The sequence below is a fragment of the Diutina rugosa genome (genome assembly GCF_008704595.1).
Source record: "Diutina rugosa strain CBS 613 chromosome Unknown scaffold72_size44838, whole genome shotgun sequence".
Lineage (NCBI taxonomy): Eukaryota > Fungi > Ascomycota > Pichiomycetes > Serinales > Debaryomycetaceae > Diutina > Diutina rugosa.
The window spans coordinates 13,250-34,948 of NW_022995102.1; the positions used below are offsets into that span (position 1 = coordinate 13,250).

General features: G+C 47.7%; 10 protein-coding genes across 10 annotated transcripts; 5 read left to right on the plus strand and 5 right to left on the minus strand. All coding sequences in view use genetic code 12, as the record gives it.

The window, feature by feature from the left end:
• Positions 1-1,533: 1,533 nt before the first annotated feature.
• ECM29 (Ecm29p) lies at positions 1,534-6,732 on the plus strand (the record flags this gene model as incomplete). Its single annotated transcript, XM_034154373.1, has 1 exon — positions 1,534-6,732. One exon carries the CDS (start codon positions 1,534-1,536, stop codon positions 6,730-6,732), a length of 5,199 nt encoding a protein of 1,732 aa, XP_034013401.1.
• Positions 6,733-7,364: 632 nt separating this feature from the next.
• On the minus strand, positions 7,365-8,891 carry ALG9 (dolichyl-P-Man:Man(6)GlcNAc(2)-PP-dolichol alpha-1,2-mannosyltransferase; the record flags this gene model as incomplete). The annotated part of the gene is made up of 1 exon (XM_034154374.1): positions 7,365-8,891. The coding sequence occupies one exon, from the start codon at positions 8,889-8,891 to the stop codon at positions 7,365-7,367; it is 1,527 nt and encodes a 508-aa protein (XP_034013402.1).
• Positions 8,892-9,167: 276 nt separating this feature from the next.
• On the plus strand, positions 9,168-9,881 carry DIURU_001793 (uncharacterized protein; the record flags this gene model as incomplete). Its single annotated transcript, XM_034154375.1, has 1 exon — positions 9,168-9,881. One exon carries the CDS (start codon positions 9,168-9,170, stop codon positions 9,879-9,881), a length of 714 nt encoding a protein of 237 aa, XP_034013403.1.
• Positions 9,882-10,149: 268 nt separating this feature from the next.
• On the minus strand, positions 10,150-10,803 carry DIURU_001794 (uncharacterized protein; the record flags this gene model as incomplete). Its single annotated transcript, XM_034154376.1, has 1 exon — positions 10,150-10,803. One exon carries the CDS (start codon positions 10,801-10,803, stop codon positions 10,150-10,152), a length of 654 nt encoding a protein of 217 aa, XP_034013404.1.
• Positions 10,804-11,462: 659 nt separating this feature from the next.
• DIURU_001795 (uncharacterized protein) lies at positions 11,463-12,662 on the plus strand (the record flags this gene model as incomplete). Its single annotated transcript, XM_034154377.1, has 1 exon — positions 11,463-12,662. One exon carries the CDS (start codon positions 11,463-11,465, stop codon positions 12,660-12,662), a length of 1,200 nt encoding a protein of 399 aa, XP_034013405.1.
• A 2,625-nt stretch (positions 12,663-15,287) lies between these two features.
• Positions 15,288-15,716, plus strand: DIURU_001796 (uncharacterized protein; the record flags this gene model as incomplete). Its single annotated transcript, XM_034154378.1, has 1 exon — positions 15,288-15,716. The coding sequence occupies one exon, from the start codon at positions 15,288-15,290 to the stop codon at positions 15,714-15,716; it is 429 nt and encodes a 142-aa protein (XP_034013406.1).
• Positions 15,717-16,257: 541 nt separating this feature from the next.
• On the plus strand, positions 16,258-16,791 carry DIURU_001797 (uncharacterized protein; the record flags this gene model as incomplete). Its single annotated transcript, XM_034154379.1, has 1 exon — positions 16,258-16,791. One exon carries the CDS (start codon positions 16,258-16,260, stop codon positions 16,789-16,791), a length of 534 nt encoding a protein of 177 aa, XP_034013407.1.
• A 316-nt stretch (positions 16,792-17,107) lies between these two features.
• Positions 17,108-18,904, minus strand: DIURU_001798 (uncharacterized protein; the record flags this gene model as incomplete). Its single annotated transcript, XM_034154380.1, has 1 exon — positions 17,108-18,904. The coding sequence occupies one exon, from the start codon at positions 18,902-18,904 to the stop codon at positions 17,108-17,110; it is 1,797 nt and encodes a 598-aa protein (XP_034013408.1).
• Positions 18,905-19,040: 136 nt separating this feature from the next.
• CSM3 (Csm3p) lies at positions 19,041-19,829 on the minus strand (the record flags this gene model as incomplete). The annotated part of the gene is made up of 1 exon (XM_034154381.1): positions 19,041-19,829. The coding sequence occupies one exon, from the start codon at positions 19,827-19,829 to the stop codon at positions 19,041-19,043; it is 789 nt and encodes a 262-aa protein (XP_034013409.1).
• A 346-nt stretch (positions 19,830-20,175) lies between these two features.
• Positions 20,176-20,859, minus strand: DIURU_001800 (uncharacterized protein; the record flags this gene model as incomplete). The annotated part of the gene is made up of 1 exon (XM_034154384.1): positions 20,176-20,859. The coding sequence occupies one exon, from the start codon at positions 20,857-20,859 to the stop codon at positions 20,176-20,178; it is 684 nt and encodes a 227-aa protein (XP_034013410.1).
• Positions 20,860-21,699: the final 840 nt, after the last annotated feature.

Consider the following 21,699-nt stretch of genomic DNA (forward strand, 5'->3'; position numbering starts at 1 on the left):
CAATGGGTTTTTCTTGATGATATTTGGGTGGTGTTTTACCGTCGATGTATAGCATCTTGCGTTGCGTGATTTGGGTCAAGGAGTACACAGATAGTAGTGAACAGATAGTGGAAGACGACGGTCTTTCCGGTTGATTAAGGGTGGAATTTATGAATGCCATGAGTTTCGTTCAATCTAATCAGCATGAGACGATGATAGGCAACAAACACCACATAAATGTGTATATTTTCGATTCCAGATGGTGTCTACTGATATTTTCCAAGCTCAACTGGTGGCTCTGTCCTGAAATGAGAAAGCTCATCTCCATTGATCGCCGAGAGACAATGAGAAAATGTGTCTTCGGTAGAAGTTGATATGACGATAACCAATGATGACAAATGGCTGGTGGCTTTTAAAGTATATGTTGATGGAGTTCATCAGCGCTGTAGCCGTCAAAACGCAAGGGATCTAAGTAATCGTCAATTTGAAAAAATCTTTTGGAAATCCTCAATCTGACGGCGGCAGTATAAGAATTTTGTAGTACTCCTTTTCTAGTGTAGGGCTACAATTACACGTTTAGCATTTGGCTACAATTACACGTTTAATATTTGGCTACCCCCCCTCTACGTTACGTCCTAATATCCTGCATAGAACTCGCACTCTCTATGTTGACAATAATGAAAACACGCTACGCTACACGCTCACTAGATACCCAAACAATCAACTTAAGAACGCGATGGATTTCCAACAATTTACTCGAGGATAAGGCTCATTACTCAATTACCACTTTCAAGTTTACGTTTTGCTATTCCAGGTTTCAATTTAACGGTGGCTGTCCATCTATTTACGCCATGGACAAGAGACCTGCTACTCCTCCCACCAATGCGCCACTACACCTGTCCCCAATTGACTTGTAATGACAACATCAAAATGCCCAAATCGATGGAGTGTTTGATTATCACTCCGGAACTATCGTGGGATGGTGCACGTTTGAAACAACGCGACGATCTCAATTCATTATGCATTGATCGCTTCGGTTCTTTGACACTCGCAATACCCAAAAATGTGCAAAAAACTATGGCTTCTCAACGTTGAGGTCCCAGTCTGGAGACTATGGCTTCTCGATGTTGGACACCCAGCCTCGATTCATTTCGTGGATCCAGCGAAACTCGTGTACATTGAGTACGACAATCGTGCTTTGGACCAGGTAATTAATCCGTGTCTTCAAATTACTTTTTATTCTTTACGGAATGCACAAATTTCAATTGTATCAACGTTCGCGCTTGATCTAACCATAATCGATTTAGTTAGTGTCATGAAGCCATTGTAAGCCTAACACATCCCCAACCAGTTTCAACTTTGAATCACATGAAACTTGAATTACACTCAATACTATCATAATTTTCAGTTTAAATTTAAGTATTTTCAGTCGTCTTAGTCGGAGTCGCCACCATCGCATTGGCCCCACTGTGGTTACCCCCCCCCCCCCCCCCCCCCCCCCCCCCCCCCCCCCCCCCCCCCCCCCCCCCCCCCCCCCCCCCCCCCNAATCTCCAATGGACGGGGAACTCAAGCTCATCGGGACCGTCGAGCTCCGGCTTGCCCTTGCCACCACCGATGCCCAGCTTGAGAAGGCGTTGGGACAATTCCTCTGTCCGTTACTCCTCAAATTGGCGTCGCCCTACCCCCAGTCCCGCGACGCCATTATCAAGATTATCGGCGACATATCTCCCAGAATCAAAACGGCAACGTCGCTACGGCTTCCCTGGAAGGCATTGCTTGACCAGATCAAGCTGCCGCGCCTTCCACAAGGTCAGGACCCGCTGGCGGTGAGGATCTATACCGCGATGTTCTTTGACATCGCCATCACCCGATTGAGTGCCGAAGAACAAGTGGACGTGATTCCTCAGGTGCTTTCGGGTATCTCTAATTACCAAAGAACGATTCAAGCGAAGCTATTCCTGATATTCTTGAAGATATTGCCCTCACAATTCCCGGAATCATTCAAGCTAGAACTTGATGAAACCGATGCCAATTGGCTTGAAACACACGTGGCTCAAGTGTTCATGCTTACTCTATCCAATGGTGACGTGGCTCGAGCCAACCCAGGTCTTTCCGTGGCTGATTACCGCTTCTATAGTGTCGATGCCGGTAAGGAATGGACCCAGGCTCAACTCACACAAGCAAAGAGCCGATTACTTGCATTTATTGACTTATTACCGTCACCAAATCAACCACTTCCATTGCTTATCGCCACCACTGACCCGCTGTCGCTGATAAGTGATCCGGCCACCACTAAATGGAAGAAACTCCCTCTGCCCATCAAAACTGCATTTGGTGAAAATACCAATGCCATCAAGTACCTTGTGGAATTGTGTATTGGTACGTCTGAGTTCCCTCCTTTGGAAATACGAGCAGTGACGGCAATTGTGGCTGACGTACTCCAATCACCTCATGCTCAAACCACACCAGGGTTTGACCAATTAGTGGAACGAGCCATCCAACTGAACCACCGACCGTTGAAGCTGCTAGTGCTTCAATACCTTGTCCGTAACTCAGTTTCGGCACCTTTAGCCCTGCTGATGCTTACCAATGTCAAGGAAGAGATCGTCCAGGCTGAAGCTAAACACACTGCTGCCGCACAATTATCGATGCTTTACGAAGCCTATGGCCACTTATTGACGGCTAACGATGGCAATGCCGTTGACTTCAGTGCCATCGAGTTTCTCTTCCGCCAGTTGGATACCAGTGCCATTGAGCTCAGACAGACTGTAAGTGAAGTTCTTGGGAGACTTACACGCTATTTGGGTCAATTTAAGCTGGATCCACAACTCAGAAACTTACTCAAACGAGCCATCTTAACTCCCCAGGACCTGGCAGTGAGATTCATGGCGGTGAAATACCTCAACTTAGCGTTCCCCTTTGACGATGCTGAGGCTCGTGTGTTATGTGTGGTGGCAGCACTGACCAGTACTCGTCTGGACACGTTGGAAGAAGCGCAACGAGGCCTTCATCCTCACTGGTTCGCTCTACAACTGTCAGCTAATACTACGGAGTTTGTCCCCACGGCTCAATTACTCGGATCAGGTGTTTCAGTGGAGTTCCCCAGCCTTGAAAATTACATGGCAGTGATCACTACCTCTGATTCTCCCGTGGATGACAAGCTGGCATACCTGGCGTTGGAGTTTGCCGTGAAAATCGTGGTGATGACTGCGGTCAGGGGCAAGAAGACGGTGGTGGTTGTTGACGACGACTGGGAGACTCGGGTGACGCGAGCATTGGCCACCGACTCAACGGTCAGACGGCTAGTGAGTGAATTCTTAGCCACTGAATCCAATTCCTTAAGTCTCTGGTTTGATTGTGTGGTGAAAGTTATTGCCCACCAGCCCGACAAATTTGCCGAAATGATGTATACCATGGTGTCAATGAGCCCTGCTACATCAATAACTGGTTTGGTACCTCAATTACCTCAGTTAATGACACTGGTGGGTGATCGTGGAGGAGTGTCGGGAGCCCTGGTGATTGCGATTGTGGCTCTGGATGCCTCTGCTCCTACTGAACAAATATGGAATCAACTTGACCAACGTCCATTGGTTCAGGCGGCGATCTTAGGCCGTCTTTACCTTCGCCAACTGCCGCTTCGGCTGACAATCCCGATAGTCAATTTGGAGACTTCTCTCAAACAAATGTGGCTGGGTCCGTCAGGTTTAAGCCAAGCCTTAGAAGCATTGAGTCAGTTAGCTCGTTTTGGGGCCATTGAGAGATTTTCCGCAGAGTTTATTGATGAAGCGTTTGAGATGATTAAATCCAAAGTGAAGAAACATAATGAAAATGCCGTCACTTCTTTAGGGGATTGGAGCATCGCTTTCCCCAATACCGATACGCTGATTGAGGAAGTGATTTACGATAGTCTGGCGGCGAAACAAGTGGAGTTTGTGTTTGCCTCTGGTGAAGCGTTAGCCGCTTCTGTCGCCGGTTGGCAAGCGGTAAACATCGAGCGGAAATTGGATATCATGGGCACTGACCCCACCACTTATCTAACTGCTCAACCTCAGGAGAAGGTGGAAACTGCGGTGACCAAGGTATTAGAGTTCTCTCGCCATACACGGCCTCTGCTTCGTCGTGCCGCGTGTATCTGGTTACTTTCGTTAGTGGAGTTTTGTGGTCACTTAGACCCCATAAAACAACGGGCTAGTGACCTACAAGTGGCGTTCATGAGGTTCATTGCTGACCGTGACGATTTGGTTCAGGAAGCCGCACTGAGAGGATTAGCCCGGGTGTTTGAGCTTGGATCAGCTGATATGAAAGATACTTTGGTTAAGCAATTGCTCAAGTCTTTCACTGATGCTAACCAGCTGAGAAAATTGACTCTGGGTAGTGTTGATGAAGATACTGAGTTATTCGACACTCCTGACCTCCAGACGGGAGACGGTGGTGCCGTCCACAGCTACCGTGACGTTCTTAGCTTGGCCCTGGATGTCGGTGACCCCAGTTTAGTGTATAAGTTCATGGCACTTGCTCAACAGAGAGCATTGTGGCTGCTGAGACGAGGCATGGCTTTCGGGCTTGGGGCAATTCTTTCTAAAGTACTGCTTGACGATATGTTAGCCCTGAACCCACTGATGGCGTTGAAATTGGTACCTAAACTTTATTGTTACCGGTTTGATCCATACACGTCAGTGGCGTCAGTAATGACCCAGATTTGGAAGATGGTGGTGGGCGACGATACCGCAATTATCGCTCAATACTTCGATGCTATCGTTGCAGAAGCATTGAAGGGGATGAGTGACAAAGAGTGGCGGACGAGAGAAGCGGCCACCGCAGCGTTGGCCCTGGTTTTGGGTAGTGTTTCTCCTCAAAGATATTTTGAGAAACTCCCTGATATTTGGACGATGGCGTTCCGGGCCATCGACGATATTAAGGAAAGTGTCAGAAAACAAGGTGACCAATTAGCTAAACAGTTAGCGGGAATGGTGGTCCGTTTAGTCGAGGCTCAGCTGCCGGGAGCCGAGTCGGCTTTGGATACAGTGATCCCCTTCCTTTTAGGGGGTAGAGGTCTTGGTTCCGATGCCGAAGAAGTACGTCAATTTGCTCTTGACACCTTATTGAAGCTCTGTGGTCGCGACAGTGCTGTTATCCGCAAATACGTCCCTCAATTGATTGACGAATTGGTACAATTGATGCTGACTTTGGAACCGCAAGTGGTGAACTACGTCTACTTAAATGCCGACAAGTACGGCCTTGATAAGCTGGCTTTGGACCAGCAACGGCTTTCTGGTGTTGGTCGACTGCCGTTGATGGACGCCGTCGATAAATTGGTTACTCTCGTCGACGATGACGTCGCTACCACTTTAATCCCCAAATTGATAGCGCTGGCAAAGCTGACGGTAGGGTTACCGCTGAAAGTGGGGTGTGCCAAAACGATGGTGTTATTAGCTACGCGGCGCAGGGCTGTGGTGGCTCCCTACGCTGAGAAAGGACTTACGGTGTGCGCTCGTCAAGCCCGTGATGGTAACTTAGTGGTGGCGCTGGCGTTCGCTGGGGCTGCTGGCCACTGGGCTCGGCTAGCTCCAGTGACGCTGGTGGCCCGCTACGTCGACGACGTGGCTGAACGTTACTATAGTGCCGACGACGATGACCAGAGAATGCATAGTGCCATCGCCATCGACGCTTTAGCGAAATACGGTGGCGGCGACCGCATTGACGCCGTCAGTAGTAGCGTGCTCCCCTTGCTGTTTGTGGCGAAATTCGACTCTGGAAGTGCTGGCGCCATCTTTGAACGAGTTTGGGACGAACACACCAGCAGCGCTCTGCGAGGAGTACGCCTTTACTACGACGAAATCATTGGTGCTATCGGCACCCACGCCCGCCTGGCCAGCTACCATACCCGGCGGACGATGGCGCGGGCGGCACTGGCAGTGGCGGAGGCAGTTAACGATACTGCCGGTCTTACTGCCACCCAAATCAAACCTTTGATAACCATGCTTATCGACGCCAACCAGGGGAAACTGTGGGAGGGGAAACACTTGTTTTTCGATGCTCTCGTCACCGTGGCGTGTACTTTCGGGGAACTGCTTGACGATGCCACCATCAGTGCCGTGGCTAAAGTGGTGGGGGTAGAAGCGAAACGCCGCAATAAGCTGTACCAAAAGCACGCTCTCATCACTATGGGTAAGTTTGTCGGCCAGTTCAACCGGTTAGTGGACGAATATATTGGACTTATGACCACGGCGCTTTCCGATAAGTATTTGCGCGACGACGACGATGGTGACAGCGACGATAGCGATGCTGACGGCAACAATACCATGGACGTGGATGCGCGTGAAAACATCAAGTTTGAAGAAGAAAGGCTCGAGTTTTATAAGAATTTGGCGGTGGCTTACCTGGGGAAACTGGCACCGTTGTTTCAGTTTACCTTGAAAGCGACGGAAAACTTGTTTCACCTGAAAGTGCTTGAACCAACGTGGCGTCTGAAACTTGCTGCCTGTGAAGTGGTGACGTCAGTGGTGGAGAAAGCTCCCGCGACTGAGGTTGATCAGACATTCCTGACGTGGAAGTTTTTGGAACTGATCTGTGCCGGGTCTAATAACATTGAGAATATCCGCATTCACTACGTCCGCGTGAGTGGAGCCATCGCTCGTCGGATCGCAGCTGATTCTGCTCATAAGATAAGAGATTCATTGGAACGCCTCCACGTGCTTGACCCGTCGCCAGTGGTGAAAACCGAAGTGAAAAAAGTGTTGGAACAAAAGTGACATAGGACCAGGATACATCTATAGATTATACGAAGTAGCAATATTATGCATTCATGGAAAAGCGAGGAAATGAGACTATCATGAAAACGACCAAAAACTTGAAGGTGGAATATAATCTCAATTGGAATCAGTAATTTAGACTCCAGCCGATATATCGATGAAGTGCGCATCTACAGCACTTATATGTTGTTTTCTTACTTAAATGAGACACTGTCTTTGAAGTTTAAACTCAGAGGTAGTTGCCACCCGTAGATTACATTAATATGGGGTTTTTGGGAACAGGAATTTCAAAGGTGATTGAATCAAAACAATTTGTTATCACTACATTTAGTTGATAATAGCCTGTATATGGGGTTAAGCCTCGTCCCACGTGACGCGATCTAAGAATGTGGAGGTCGCAACCACAATCAAATTTGAACATTATTGAAATTATCAACTCAATCTGGATTGGAATTTTTGTCAATTGTGATTTATCATCAAACTGACCGCTATTTATGTATATCGATCTCATTAAGCTCATGTTTGCGTCACCAATCTTTGCACGCAAAAATACATTTCAGCTGTATAATCTCTCGTATTATTTGTTCATTTCTGATACACCGTTAAATCTATATACACGGCCAGTTGTAGAGTTATACCGACGCATCACGTTCGTAGACACAGTAGTCCATCGCGTTCACCTTGCCGCGATTTATGGGCAAATAAATGAGACGGCCCCACCCCTGAGGTTGTGCTGGATCAAGCATCTGAGCACACTGTTTGCGGGTCCACCCCTTTAAGTCTTCGCCAGCACCCAGCTCAATGAGATAGTCGCATTGAGACTCGGGTACCACCTTCAGGGGATCATACTGGTTGCGGTTATTCATCCCTTCAGGAACCACGGAAGCCCTCAGCTTCAACAGCAGACCTTCAGCAAACAGACCCGGTAAGAGTCCGTCAAAGCCCAGGTCAATATACTCCAATCGGTAGTTTTCCGGTAAAAGCATCAGCGTGGGGAAATGGTACCATTCTTTACCCACACATACTGATTTGTGTTGATCGACAGAAGTGGTTTCATTCCCATCCCAGAACGTCGACATTACCGTTAACGGAGCCAGGTAATGAAGGATCAAGGCAGCGGTACGTAAACACGAGACCACCGTTACTGCCACCGCTGCCACCACTTTAAGCAATCGAGAACGGACATACCGACCCACCGCAGCCGCTAATAATGCGGCATTAGCCACCACAAGCGGGTAGATGGGATAAAGAAACCGTTCCTCTTTATGCGGCTGGGTGAAGAAGATGGCCAGCCAAATGAGCAACGGAGCCAGCACCAACCATACTCGTTTCGGGTTGTAAAAGAAGTAGTTTACCACGGCGCCAAGGTACCCTGCCACCGCCACCACGTGGAAGTTAAGCACTAAATTCACAGGGTAATAAGTCCACGGCTCAGTGCCAAAGATCTCGGGGCCCACCCCGTCATCACCACTTAAAACATTATATTTAACGATGTTCCAGGGGACAAGTACAAGCCGGTCATAGTAGTACAGGTCCACCGCCACCAACAGCGTGCAAATCAAAGTAAACGCCAATATAGCGCCCACCACCGTGTTAAACTGACGACGAATAACCACGGTCAATCCCACAGGAACGCCCAAGGCAAGAGCAAATGGCCAGCCAAGTAAACCACCGACAAATTGCCACACCACCAGCGTCAAGTAGTGGCCGTCCAATGCCGCCGCCACCGCCACCAACTGGGTCTGCAACGCCCACAGCAGGGGTAATAACGCTACCCCAGCGTGCGCCATCCCCGTCAGTGCTGCGGAAAACACCATAAACCAATTCAGCGCCTCTTTACCGAACTGGCGCCGTATCAGCCGGTATAAGGTAATCTCGCCCCATACGGTGAATAACACGATTGCCAGCCTCACCACGTAAAAGAGCCACTGGTCACTCACCCCTAGTTTGCTGGCAATCCACGCCGGCACCGCGTACACCATAAGATAGGCCCACAGCCGGATGGCGTACTCGGGGCTATATTCCCACGTCTGCTTGCCGAACCCGCGAAGCACAACGTTTAAGGGGTCCCAGTAGTTATAGGTCTCGTCACAGTCGGGGATGATCATCCGTACCACCAGCGCTGCCCTGAGGGCGACGAGGATCGACACGAGTACCATCGGTGTTTGTGTGGTGGTATACGAGTCGCGCGTAGCGATAAAATAGGGAGACGTGTCGATAAACATAGGCTACCACCAAAAATGAACTAAGTTCATGGAGAAGATGATGAAACACATAACGTGGAACTTAATGACAACTACGATAGTTTTCAAACATGAAAGTTTCAAGTCATCATGTTTCCAGTATTTCAATGCTTTTGTGATTGTTTTCATTTGGAGCCCGCGATGGTGACAATCGATCGCACTGAGCACGAGCCGCGAAGATCAAAACAAACCATGGACCCTGTGGAACGGCCGCTGCCCCAGGCGATCAGCCACAGCCTCCAGCAGGTCCAGCAGACGGCGATGGCCCGGCTGAAGGCGATCGCCCACTTACAAGAGAAATTACACGCGTCGGTGGCCCTGACGCTGGACAACTACCAACACCAATTGGCTCAGCTCCACATTCAATTACAGGCAGTGGAGCGAGAACAGAGCTTACAACGAGCAAAACAGCAGCAGCAGCAACAACAATTGGCCCAGGAACTACCGACCATCCACCGCGATCTCCACCAGCTCCAACAACTGCTATCTCAACTCGACAGACTTCAAACGAATATTGTCCTGATACAACAACAGATTGCTGATCTTGATCGTCAACAGGCTGAAGCGGAAGCCCGGCTAGTGCAGCGGCTGAAACGGACTCGAGAAGCGGTGACGAGAGATATCAATAACCTCGAGACTTATAGTCGGCTACTAGGACTACGGATCGAGGCCCGCAAACCGAACATTATCAAGTTTTCCTTCACTAACATTGACCCTCGCCATCCTGAGCGAGTATACCAGATTGATATTGACATATCGGGAGAAGATTTCGTCGTGGTGGCGCTGGCGCCCGATCTCGGCTCAAACTTGTTGCTGCTTGTGGAACACGAGCTTAACGATCACCGGTCGGTGGGGAAGTTCCTTAAGACCGTGAGGCACTTGTTCAAAGAGACTCTTGAAACTTGAACGCTATTCAGAATCCAATGGGGCTAACAAACGATGACACCGTTTCCAGTGATAAAGCGTTCTTCCTGGCGGAGACCACTTTTTTGGTAATGATTTCCAACCCGTTGAAAACGACAGCGACGTAACTCGGTGTTGCTTTTGTACTATATTGGCGACGATGTTTGTATTATACCTTATTCGCCTTAATTATACATACGGTATTTACCTAATTATACACACAAATCCCAGTCAAGGCCCCGCCCTCACCGGTAGCAGTGAGGCCCACAACTCACCGGTAGAACTCGGGGCGCGACGTGTTCAACCCGTACTCGCTCAACGCGTTCAGCAAGTCCTCCATCGTCAACACGATCTTCCCCTGCTGGTTCCCCGCACTCAGCCCCAGGTGCAGCGGCTGCAGTTGCTGTTGCTGTTGGCCCTGAGCTCCGTCTTCGCCCGGTTCGAGATTGGCACCGGCATTGCCGGCACCACCAGTAACCAGCTGTTGGTTAGCAAACTGCTGTCCCTGGAGTAATTGCTTTGCTCTCACTTGAGGGTTGGAACTGTTGTATACTGCCAGCGAGTTGCGGATACGCAGATACTCGTAGGCGTCCTGGGCAATGTCGTTGATGAACTTCTGGGTGGCCAACGCTAAAAGGCGTTTAATCCGCACGTCCAGCGTCTCAAACCCGTTCTTGGCAAGGTAGTAGTCGGTGACAGCGTCAGGGATGATGGGAGCAAACTCTCCGTCCATTAGTTCAAGCACTTCGCCGAGAGTCTTGTCTTTACGCGTGAGTTCTGGGAGGTCCACCATGGGCGCTGCTGCCGCAGCCGCACCGGTTGAGGAGGACGACTCACCGTTACCTTCGACGTCACCGACATTCTGAGGCTCCTCGTCGTTGAATTCGTCGTCAAGGTCTTCGTCCATGGGCACGGGGATACTCATTGTGTGCGAGTGATGTAAGGGCGTAGGTGTGTGCTAAGATGGCTTTTGTTCGTGCGCGCGAGGCTACTACCACTATAATGACGAGGAGACAATCTAATAGACTGAATGTTTACCTTGTCGTTTGCTGAAACACTCAGCTTATTTTGAAACAATATTAAAGAGAATTTGACTTGATGAACCAAACACATAACCTCAATTTAAAGGCCATTGTTTGGAGGTAGATGGGGTTGTTATGGGCTGAGTACACTTTTCGCGTAGCCTCACCATTTGTCAATATCGCGGGGAAACTTCGAGAGAACAATGGCCTAGACCCATTTGATACCACTAAGCCTCATCGGGACCAAACAATGAATTGAATCAAGTGAATGCACACGTCTTGATGCCAGTGTCAAACAAAAGAGAAAGCGGTGTGCTGAATCCCACGCTGGACATACTATTACCCCCCCGGGCTTACAACAACTTGGAATGTGTAATTCTCGAGAGGTTACATTGTTCCGGTTAGTCGCTCTGATCACTAGCTTCACTTAGTTATTAGCATCGCGCCGTTCCCCTCATCTTTCGCTCACCACAGTGTCTTAGGCGAGACAAAGTTGACCTTGGAGCCAAGGCTTAAACTTCAACAGTTAGCTGGCCAAAGGTCACTCATTCTAATTGTTCTCATGACTGACAACGGGCTCCAACGGTTGAACAAGAAGCGGCTGCTTCTGTTGGCTCCCCCGAAAAGACGGCGTCGTTTGGCCTCACACCTAGCCTTAGCCGGTCTAAGCTTGGTGGACAACAACCACGAGTACGCTACCATTAACGATTTACCCGAGGAGATTCTTTTCATTGTGTTTCACTACCTCCCCAAAAACTTGGCGTTTACGCTTTTATACCCACCCGACGAGGTTGAGTCGTTGGCGTTGACAATCAAACGCCGTACCATACCCCACTTCACTAAGAGTTGGCTTTTCTCTCAAGTATTCGTGTGCGACCCTTCGGATGCGGTATACAATTGGCAGAATGAGTTCCTGAACCAGTGGTTGATGGTCCCTCAAGCTTTGTTTATTCGATTACCCTTTACTGACTTTGACTGGGGGGTCAGAGATGTTCTTTTCGAGTCACACTACAGTCCTTGGGAGTCGTCTCAGCCCCACGAGTGTGACTTGCAAAGGAACTTCATCTCCGTCTACTTCCAAAATTACTCCACTCGCTATATGATCGCACCGGCCAGCGAATCCCTGCCGTCAAAATTTTTCTATCAATCACCACATCTTTCTCGACTTATGCTACCAGATATTTGTCCTGCAATGCAAAAGTATCGTGGTCGACTCAGAGTCGACAGCCTCCGGCTTGGTGGATCTCACGATAATATCGATGGCATCGTCAACTTGGGTTTGGTGAAGCAGTTATCGGTGCTTACCGATTGCGTCGGTGTCTATAAGCACGCATCTCAATTTACGCTGTTGACCGATTTGTTTATTCGCTACCATGATGGTTCCAATGAATTTATTGCCTTGGCTGATTCCGTGACGCGCTTGGTATTATCAGTGCCTTGTTCCACAATGTACTATAGTGAGATCGCTGCTCTTGCTGCCAACTTCAAAAGGCTTACCTACTGTGAAGTGACGTCTCGTGTGGGCTTCATTAATTGGCCGCGAATTTGGCGTAAACCTGACAGCAACCAAGACACTCGCCGTAATCAAACCCACCATATCGGGGCATTGGCATTCAAACAGATGAACTTTGACAAACTCGAGACATTAATGTTGGATGATCATCCTTATAAAGTTGTTCGAGTTAATGGTCGGTGGGACTCATCTGAAGAAGTTACGAACAACAGTGTGCTTGCAGGAAATACGTGGTGGCCATCACACTGATTTTATTAATCGAGTATATAGTTAAACAGAGAATAGTGAATGAGACGAGCATTATCAACTTGTGAGTTTGAATTGAAGTTAGACACGAGAGAATACTGATTTTAAGTTACTTTGGCAATTGATAATCCTTGAGGAGGTAGCAAGGTATCACCAAAGTGGTATGTAAATGTGATTAATTGGCCCAATTTAAGGCCTGATTAAGCGTGTGATCGTGATTACGCTATGCTCTACGTTTAACCATTTTTCCAAATAAGAATTGCACGCCCGTTGTTGATGTTAGAGCCAAAATAGTTTCACGGATACCTCTAAGTACTAAAAGTGATTCGTTCAAAATATCAAGGGGTGAAATCAAGCTTCACGTCGCAAGTTTTGTATTCCATTTTCAACATGGCTAACATATTATAGTGCAAATCACAAAATTCCACATTCGTCAGTTTGTCCGAGTTGGTTAAGGAGTGTGATTAGAATCTCGTTCTAACCATCACATGCTCTCTGAGCGCATAGGTTCGAATCCTGTAGCTGACGATTCTTTTTTGCTTTATTTGAGACTCTATCCTTGAAAAGTCTTACCATCGTAGGAATTAACTTTTCATTGTGTGCCGTAACTGTTTTTACTTGTTCGTAATATCCTTTGGTTAAAGGATTGCGCACCTAAAATTAATATGACCAGGCGCTACAACTGCAATCTAAGTAGCCCCAACAAATGACATCTTCTTTTTTGATAAACCTGAAGAATGTATAAAGAAATTCTGTTTCATGGTCTTGTTGGTATTGTCCATTTGAGCGTTGCAAGTTCTTGTATTTGTAAATGCTTATATGTTTTAGGAAAAGCCATCGCCAATCTGCTCGTACTAACGACACATACTCACCCATGTTTGCAGCTTTCAAACATTCAACTGTTGCAATGGGGGTTTGGTGAAAGGTGTCTAGCTTAAGACTGCTTTCACTGCCGACGATGAAACCATCACGAAAGCAACTCTCTTTAATTATTCCCATTCCGACTGGAAGCAAGCATTTTGAGAATCAATAGTTATCAACAGAGTGGCGACGCCCAAGGTAGACTTTCGAATGCTGTTTCCGTCAATTTGAAACAATCAATCTGATCTAGCGACAATGTCTTTCATCCGAGGATTGATGGTTTAAGGTTTATGATCAGCCCTCTGTTATTTGAGGTACTCAACCAACGACACCATATTTGATTGCTCTGACAGAATAAAGTATTACAAAAAAATGTAGTCACTGTAATTGAGCTACAATGGCAATTCTTATGAGGTTTAAGCATCCGTTACACGTCCAAACCCGATTTTCTCCACAAAGAGTTTAGCGCTTCGAGTTGATAGGTAATGATGTACCCTATTTTCGTTTCACGTCAACGGAAACTGTTTATGTTACACCTCTTTAGGATAGAATACCTCTATATTAGACAAAGCATCGACGTTTTCTTGTTATGCAACCAATTAGTTACGCTTTCGGACAAATGAGGGAAGAGCAAACGTGACCAACGTTTACGTATTGCCACAAATATAATTGGGCTGTGCTTTTCAACCCAAAACATTACCACTACCAGGTTGTGGTTGTCGGGCCACAAATGAAATACGCATTTAATCAACCTTAACTGCTGCAACCTTATTTTTTGTTGCTAATGCGAAGTGAAGCCTTCACCAAAACTAATCGAGCGAAAAAGTGTATGTTTTTGATCAAGGTGCAGTAACCCCCTTGATCGTTTATCGCGTCTCATCTACGTATAGATGTACGCGAATGTAACTTTTAGCGCTCCCGTCTATTGCTGTTGGGAGCATGCAACAGCTCATACCAGTTAATTTAACGGTTTACACAATAGCTGTTTGAAACAGCGTAATGGTCGATCATGCTATTCAAAAAGCATATCCTCGGGACAAGTATAAAGTCTCCTTGTGTTCGGGCCGAGTCCACCCATATTTGGCGAGGTTCATTCCTTAATGTGACAAAACCACCGCCGCCTCGAAAAAACATTCATTTTAGGTTGGTCCAAGCTAATAAGCAAACTACGAAGAAAGATATGACCATCACTAAGTTATTGTACTTAGAAGTCTAAGACTAACCTTCACAGTCGTTGGATTACTGCTCTGACTGTTTTCCTTCTCTTTCACATGAATGACTTCCTCATTTGAGAGGGCGAGAGTCGCGCCACGTATGTGTATGGTAGCCCCAAAACCAAGCAGCCCAAATGCGTCTGGCAACTTGTGGCGGTGCTAGGCATATGAACTTTGGTGCATGAAATAACGCAAAGCACAAGGGGGGCGTGCATTGTCTAACGAGGTCTAACGGGGAGACTAGCAAGTGTATTGTGAAGGTAGTGACGATAGCACTAAGCTCCTGCTAAGTAAATCATTGCGAAAGATATCTCAAACCTCATGTCACCAAATGAACCACCAAAAACTTCATTGTGAAATTCTTCTTCTTCTACAAAATCCTACTACCATCCCACATGCAAAATAACATGGCAGGACAAGGTTCAGACGACTGGCGTGACGCCTCTATCGTAAACGTCTCGAAAAAGTCGCCAAGGCCTGGAGTTCTCACTATATAAAGGGGTTTTCTCTTCAATTATTGAAGTCTTCTATCAACTACCTACCCGATTATCTAATGAAGTTCACTACCGTTTTGACCGCTGGCGCCGCCGTTGCTGGTGTTGCTGCTGCTCCCGTTGCTGCTCCCGTTGCCCAAGCCGAAGGTGAAGCCACTCTCGGGTTGCTCTCGGGTCTCCTTGGTGGCCTCTTCGGCGGCCGGGGCGGCTGGGGCTGGGGCGGCCAGTCGTCGTACTACTACAGAAAGAAGGTGACCGTGATCAAGGACCACTACTACAACAACCATTACTACACCTTCCCCGATTACTACACCCCCTGTGGGTGCTACTACGACGCTGCCTACGCCGTGTCTGAGGATGACGCCAACAAGCTTATCGACGATGCTGCTTACGCCGTGGAAACTAACACCTCGGTCACTGCTCAACCCATTGATGATGCTTCCAGCGCTCCCGTTGACGCTCCCGCGGCTGAACCTTCTTCCACCTAAGCTCACTAGTTTTTATCAAGTGCTTGATTACACCAGGTTTCAAGGGCCTGGAAGTCATGACCACTGTTATAATTGACTTAGTAAATACATGATATCTGTTTTAACTTAGCATGCTTAAATCTTCAGCCAGGTCTTTTATCACGTATATTTTCATACACCATTTCGTTGTCTCGTCAGTGTGGCTGCGACTATGTACAATTCTCAATTAGGTCTAATTAATAACCGGCGCCACAACTATAAGCGACAGCAACCCATCAGGAGCCGATTAGGCATTTGTTCAAGCCTAAAAGCTTCTTCCAATACGCTGTTTGCGAGTCATCACCACGGCTATCGGTCAGCACATATTTTTTCGCAATCATGCATCATTTCATCTGTCAGATGTCGGTGCATCGCCCTGATGACTTGCAGCGTACACGCAGACAAAATATTCCGAGCACACACGCCCACGAGTCTGGGTTTGCGGTAGCTGAAATTCGACTATAAAAAGCCCACTGAATCCACTTGAGTTTTTCTCATTATCATCCTCCTCTACTAACCAAATATGAAGTTCACTACTGCTATTACTGTGGCCGCTGCTGCCGCTGGTGTGGCCTCGGCCCCCGTTGCTGCTCCCCAAGCTGAAGGCGAAGCCACTCTCGGTTTGATCACTGGTCTCCTCAACGGGCTTCTCGGTGGTGGTGCTGCCATTGGTGGTGGTATTGGTGGCGGCTACGGTGGCAACGGTCAAGGCTCTTGGAGCTGGGGTTTCCCCGAGAACTTCTGGGGTGGCTTCCCGGGTATCTTTGGTGGCTTCGGTGGGTCTTACAACACCTGGTACCACAAGAAGATCACCATCATCAAGAGCAGCTCGGGGTCGCTGTACTACTACGCGTTCCCCGACAACTACTCCCCCTGTGGCTGTGGCTCTGACTCTGCCTACGCCGTGACTGAGGATGACGCCAACAAGCTCATCGACGATGCCTCGTTTGCCGTGGAAACCAACACTGCGATCACTGTCCCCGATGACGAAGCCAACGCCATTGACGATGCCGCCAACGCTGCCGCGGCTGCTCCCCTGGCTGCCCCTCTGGCTTAGTTGAGTCGTCAAGATTAATCATGTTGCTGTAATTATGGACTTTATGGGTCTGCACCTCGGCAAATGAAAAATTCTATATAACGATGTATACCTTTTGAATGTGAATGTTTACTACTAAATTTGACGCAATAACGGTTTTCCTTAAGCGACGAGACATACACGCGGCTAGAGGTGTTCGGCTGCGTTTTGTGTAACTAGGTCGAGATCCCATCTTAGTAGTGATCGTTCCCTTTTGGGATGGACAAATGCGTGGCGTGGTAAATCTTGTAATTGAGTGTAATGAATATATTCTATAATTCTATATGCTAATGCTGGGCTACACTTTGATAGCATGACGTTCGAGCCATTCTTCCATTGGCGATGACTGTTGGGCAGCTTCAAGAACACTTTCGGGAGGATATACCTCCAGTAACGACTCAACAAGCCGGCGTTTATGGTCCATCAGTTCATCGACACAGTACCAGAAATCACGAGGGATTTGTGGCTTCAACTCTTCCCTGAATATGCGTAAGTTTTCTCCCATGGGTTTCCCAGTTCGACAATACTGGTTAGGACACTGGAGCCAGCCACATCCTTTCGACATTTGAAGGATATACCGACGTTCCATACGGCTAGCTAATTTGGCCCCCGTAGGATCGTGTACCGAGGTATAAAGGGGACCAAAGCAGTGGCCACAGAGACCGACCAGATTCAGCTGCGGGTCGGAGGCATTGACACAGAGACGGTTTGAGCATTTGGTGATTATGGGAACCACCCGTTGTCGTTTGTTAAGCTCGTGCATCTGTAAATGGTTGGCTAAATCCTTGACCCTGACCACTTTTTGGCACTGGTAGCACTCGGTAGTCTTATTGCCACACTCATTTTCATGGTGAGTGATCCCCAAATAACGGTCATGGTAGTCCAGCTCTTCTTGAGGGACAACAAGGTGACAAAACTGACAAAGAACTGGCTTTAAAGAACATTCAGTGGCTCGGTGCTGGGCGAGTTCAATGTAATTGGAGAAACTGGGGTGGTTAGGACACTCACACGTATAGTTTGTTTCATGGAAAAGCTTATGGTGGCGGTATTCAAACAGAGGATCCAGCAGGGCCACTTTACACTGAATACAGTGGTAGTGAGGAGTACCCTGAACCTTTGGTTGGCCGCAGTCAGCACACTTTTGATTCATCCGTTGACATCTAGCCACGTGAAGCGCAAACAGAGCACTAGGGATAGCACGGCCACATGAGGGGCAAATGGAAGAGTCGTCATCAACAGCTGCCTCTATGGTTTCAGTTTCAGTTGTAGTAGTGGTTACTGGCGTAACTTTTAGCGTTACTGATCCTTGTGTCCATTTGAATGCCACCACGTAAATATCTCGTTTCCCCTCAGGTACCACCACCACTTCCTTAGTAGTTTCCTGGTCCATCGTCGTCCACTGGAACCGTTCCATGTTTAAGAATGGTGTTTCGGCAACGATAACATCACCACCATCCACCGATACCACCACTGGCCCATCCACGGCCACTTTATATATGGTAGGGACAAAATTAGAGTCATTAACGGCAGCATCGTCCACTGTCACTGTCACTCCCAATTCCAAATCCACAGGGTCTTTTAATTCAGCACTGCGGCCACCATCATTGATTTCCAATTCAATATCAGCGTCAACAATGGAATAGGTCTTCGGGTCCATCGAGTTATTAACTTCCTCCACTGCGAGCTCATAGCGAAGTCCCTGGTGTTCCACCACAAGAGTCTGCCCTGCAGTCACCGTAGTATAGTATTTGGGAAGCACTGCTTCCAAAAAGAACTTGTAATTGAAGATATCGTAAGCGAGTTTCGGTTTGAGCTTAATATGGGTAGCTTTCGGCGGCAGAACGAGCTGTACCGTTTCACTTTCCACTTTTAACCGGTCGTATAGTTGTTGGCTGACACCCACTATCAGTTCAGACCCCTCCCGAAACTCTTTCACGCCCATATGAACCCCCAGGACCGCACCTTTGAATATGAGCGGGTGAGGGAGCTCCGCCTCAGGGATCAGCTCCACGAGTCTTTCAAGCACATACTGGGGGAAATACGCCTTATCTGTATAGGGGAAACCATCAACTTGGTAGTCGACATCGAAATTCATCGAGATAAATGATGGTGGCGTTTGATTGTGTGGGGCAACATCACCACTGATAAATTCGCAATCGCAGCCTGCGTAAGCGCATGTCACGTGAGAGATCAAGATCGAAGAGAATGGAATCATATATATATATTGTGGGTCATGCTAGGGAGGCGGCGGCGAGGATATCGGCGTCGTCGTCGCTAAAGGGGTCATCGTCGTCGTCGTCGTTGTTGTTGTTGGCTTCTTCCATTGCTTGGCGTTCAATGTCACTAGGGATTTCCTCTTCCTCTGCCTCAATAGGTTCGGGTGCGGCGGGAGGTGTAGGTAAAGAAGTAGACCGTTTCTCAGCCGATGGCAGTTCCAGTGGCAGGGGCACGTCGTCATTGTTAGTTTCACCTTCAGCACCAACAAATAAGGACAGTTCCATAAACGAGAAATCCATGGGAGCCACGTAATCGTCTTCGTCGTCAATGGTAGCCGAGACTGCCTCCAGGGCGTTTTCCTCGTTATTCACCACCACCGAGAACTCTCTAAGGTTTTCCTGAGCATCCTCTTCAGTAATCAACCCTTGTTTCACCTTTAACTTATTGATTTCCGCTTCAATAAGCGAACGGCGCCACAATTTCACTCGAGTCAGACGGTCACCAAAACGACGTGTAAGCTTGATACAGTCCCTGAACGTCGCTTTGGGGAACATCCCGTGGGCCCACAAGTGGTAGAACGATAAGATTTTGCCCAAGTTCTCGTGTTCCCGCTGGTATTTCGACCCTCTGAACTTGCGGTCGTTGTGTTCGATCAGCTTGACCAATTTGGGGTAATTCTTGACGATATACGGTAACCCCAGCACCGGGTTGAATAGTCGGTCGTTGTCGATACGGGCGACTTTGGCCCGGGCCTTCTGGATGGGCGTATCGAGGCCAAGCGTATCTTCTTCCTCTTCAGCCATACGCGTTAGTGCTGATTTACGCGTCGCACTAACAAAAGAGGGGAGACCAAAGGAAAGTAAGCGGAGCGAGACAGTCACAAATGAGCGAAAGGACCTCGATTGTTTTGAGTGAAATTGTTTACTTGTTTTATTGTATCACTTCAAAAAAAATTCGGGTGTCAAACCATTTGATGGGTGTCATTTGATGGGTGTGAACTCTACACCGATGTGTTCTTAGGGAATTCGTGTCTACAACTACCAGGATATCTAGATTAAAGTGATTTTTGTCATTAGAGTACCTAGGGGATAACTTCACTTGGTTTTAAGCGAGTCTGGTCAGTGAGTTTCGAAAAATATCCAGTTGTTGTCATGAGATTTCGTCAATCGTGGCACATTCGAGGGGGTTGAAGAATTGTAGCAACGAATAGTCACTTACACAGTAACCTTGTTCAACCACCGCTTGGTATACGGGCTCATCCCAAAAGTACTTGTGACCGTACCACTCGCGATACCAGTTCATATAATCCACCCAAATATTGTTATCCCGAATGAAGTAGAGCTTATACACAAGAGCGTAGGCAGCCAATACATTAAGCCAGCTTAGAGCAAGCGGATTCTGCGCATACACCAAGTCCCAGAACTCATCCGTCATGTCGACAAATATATGGTAGTAGCCAAGGGGAGTGAACGTGACGATAGTGCGGTATACCTGTTTATCAAACACATCGAACGCGTGTCTGATGATTTCCACATCTTCTGAAGTGCCTAACTCATCAGTATGGGTGTCAATATACTCCAATATTCGAGTGAAAAACAGAATTGATACGGCATTTCCATCATAAATGGTCACACTCAAGCCGTGTTTATTTTCAAACGGCAGGTTCCGTAATAGTGGGAGTAACGCCTCATAAGTCTTGCGGTAGCCAATATTATAGGCAATAAAGTCATTACCGCCTCTATTGAAATCAATTAAAGGGCAAGTACCCGAAGGTAAACTGCCCAAAACAGCGAACAAAAACGATAGCGACGTTATAAGCACTTTTGCTTCCATGATTGTACAACTATTAGTGAGCACTCTGTCCATCTGACGACTTATCGCCAGTAATAAGTAGCTGTACAGGTTCATGGCAAAATCATACACTTTAGCAATTGACAACTCCAGGCCATCATCAATAGGCGTATCCCCTAATAAGTAGCGACGGTTATGATTCCCCAATAGCATCAAACCCAGAAACGCATACATCCCCAGCTGGATCAACTCCAGCGTCGCGTATAGCGTCTCCTTGACGTCGTCCCACATCTGTATCTGTCGAGTATCACGGCTGGAGGCATAGTGGCGTATACTCCAGTCGACCATAAACTGTAGAATCCACACTTCCATCGGTGACATGTTTGGTTTATGAGGGAATAGCGTCTGGATCTTATTCCACAACAGTGACTCAGATACTAGGGCAAGGTTTGATATAAGCACTGAATCATCATATAGAGCTCTATCCTGGGATAAAGAGTCGTCATAGTCAATGTATAATAACTCTCCTCCCGAACAACTCTGGAGGGTTTGAGGGAACGCAATGCCATCCTGTAATTGCTCACCATTTTGATCATTTATCGACTCAATTAGCTCAAGCACATCATCCGGTAGTTGGTCATCCTCTATCAGTTCACTTGTATCAGGATTTGAACTGCTTGGATCCTGTTGTGTTGATTTCGTCGAGGGTGGCGAATCGGGGTAGACACACTCCCGATTGCGAGAAGCACAGTATTCACACGGCCATTTCAAGTCACACTGATGTTAGTCAATCTATCACAAATCACAAAACCTGTGATATACCACTTACTTTAATCCGGAGACGGCGGCAGCTTTGACATTTGGGCACGTACGGTCGCACCA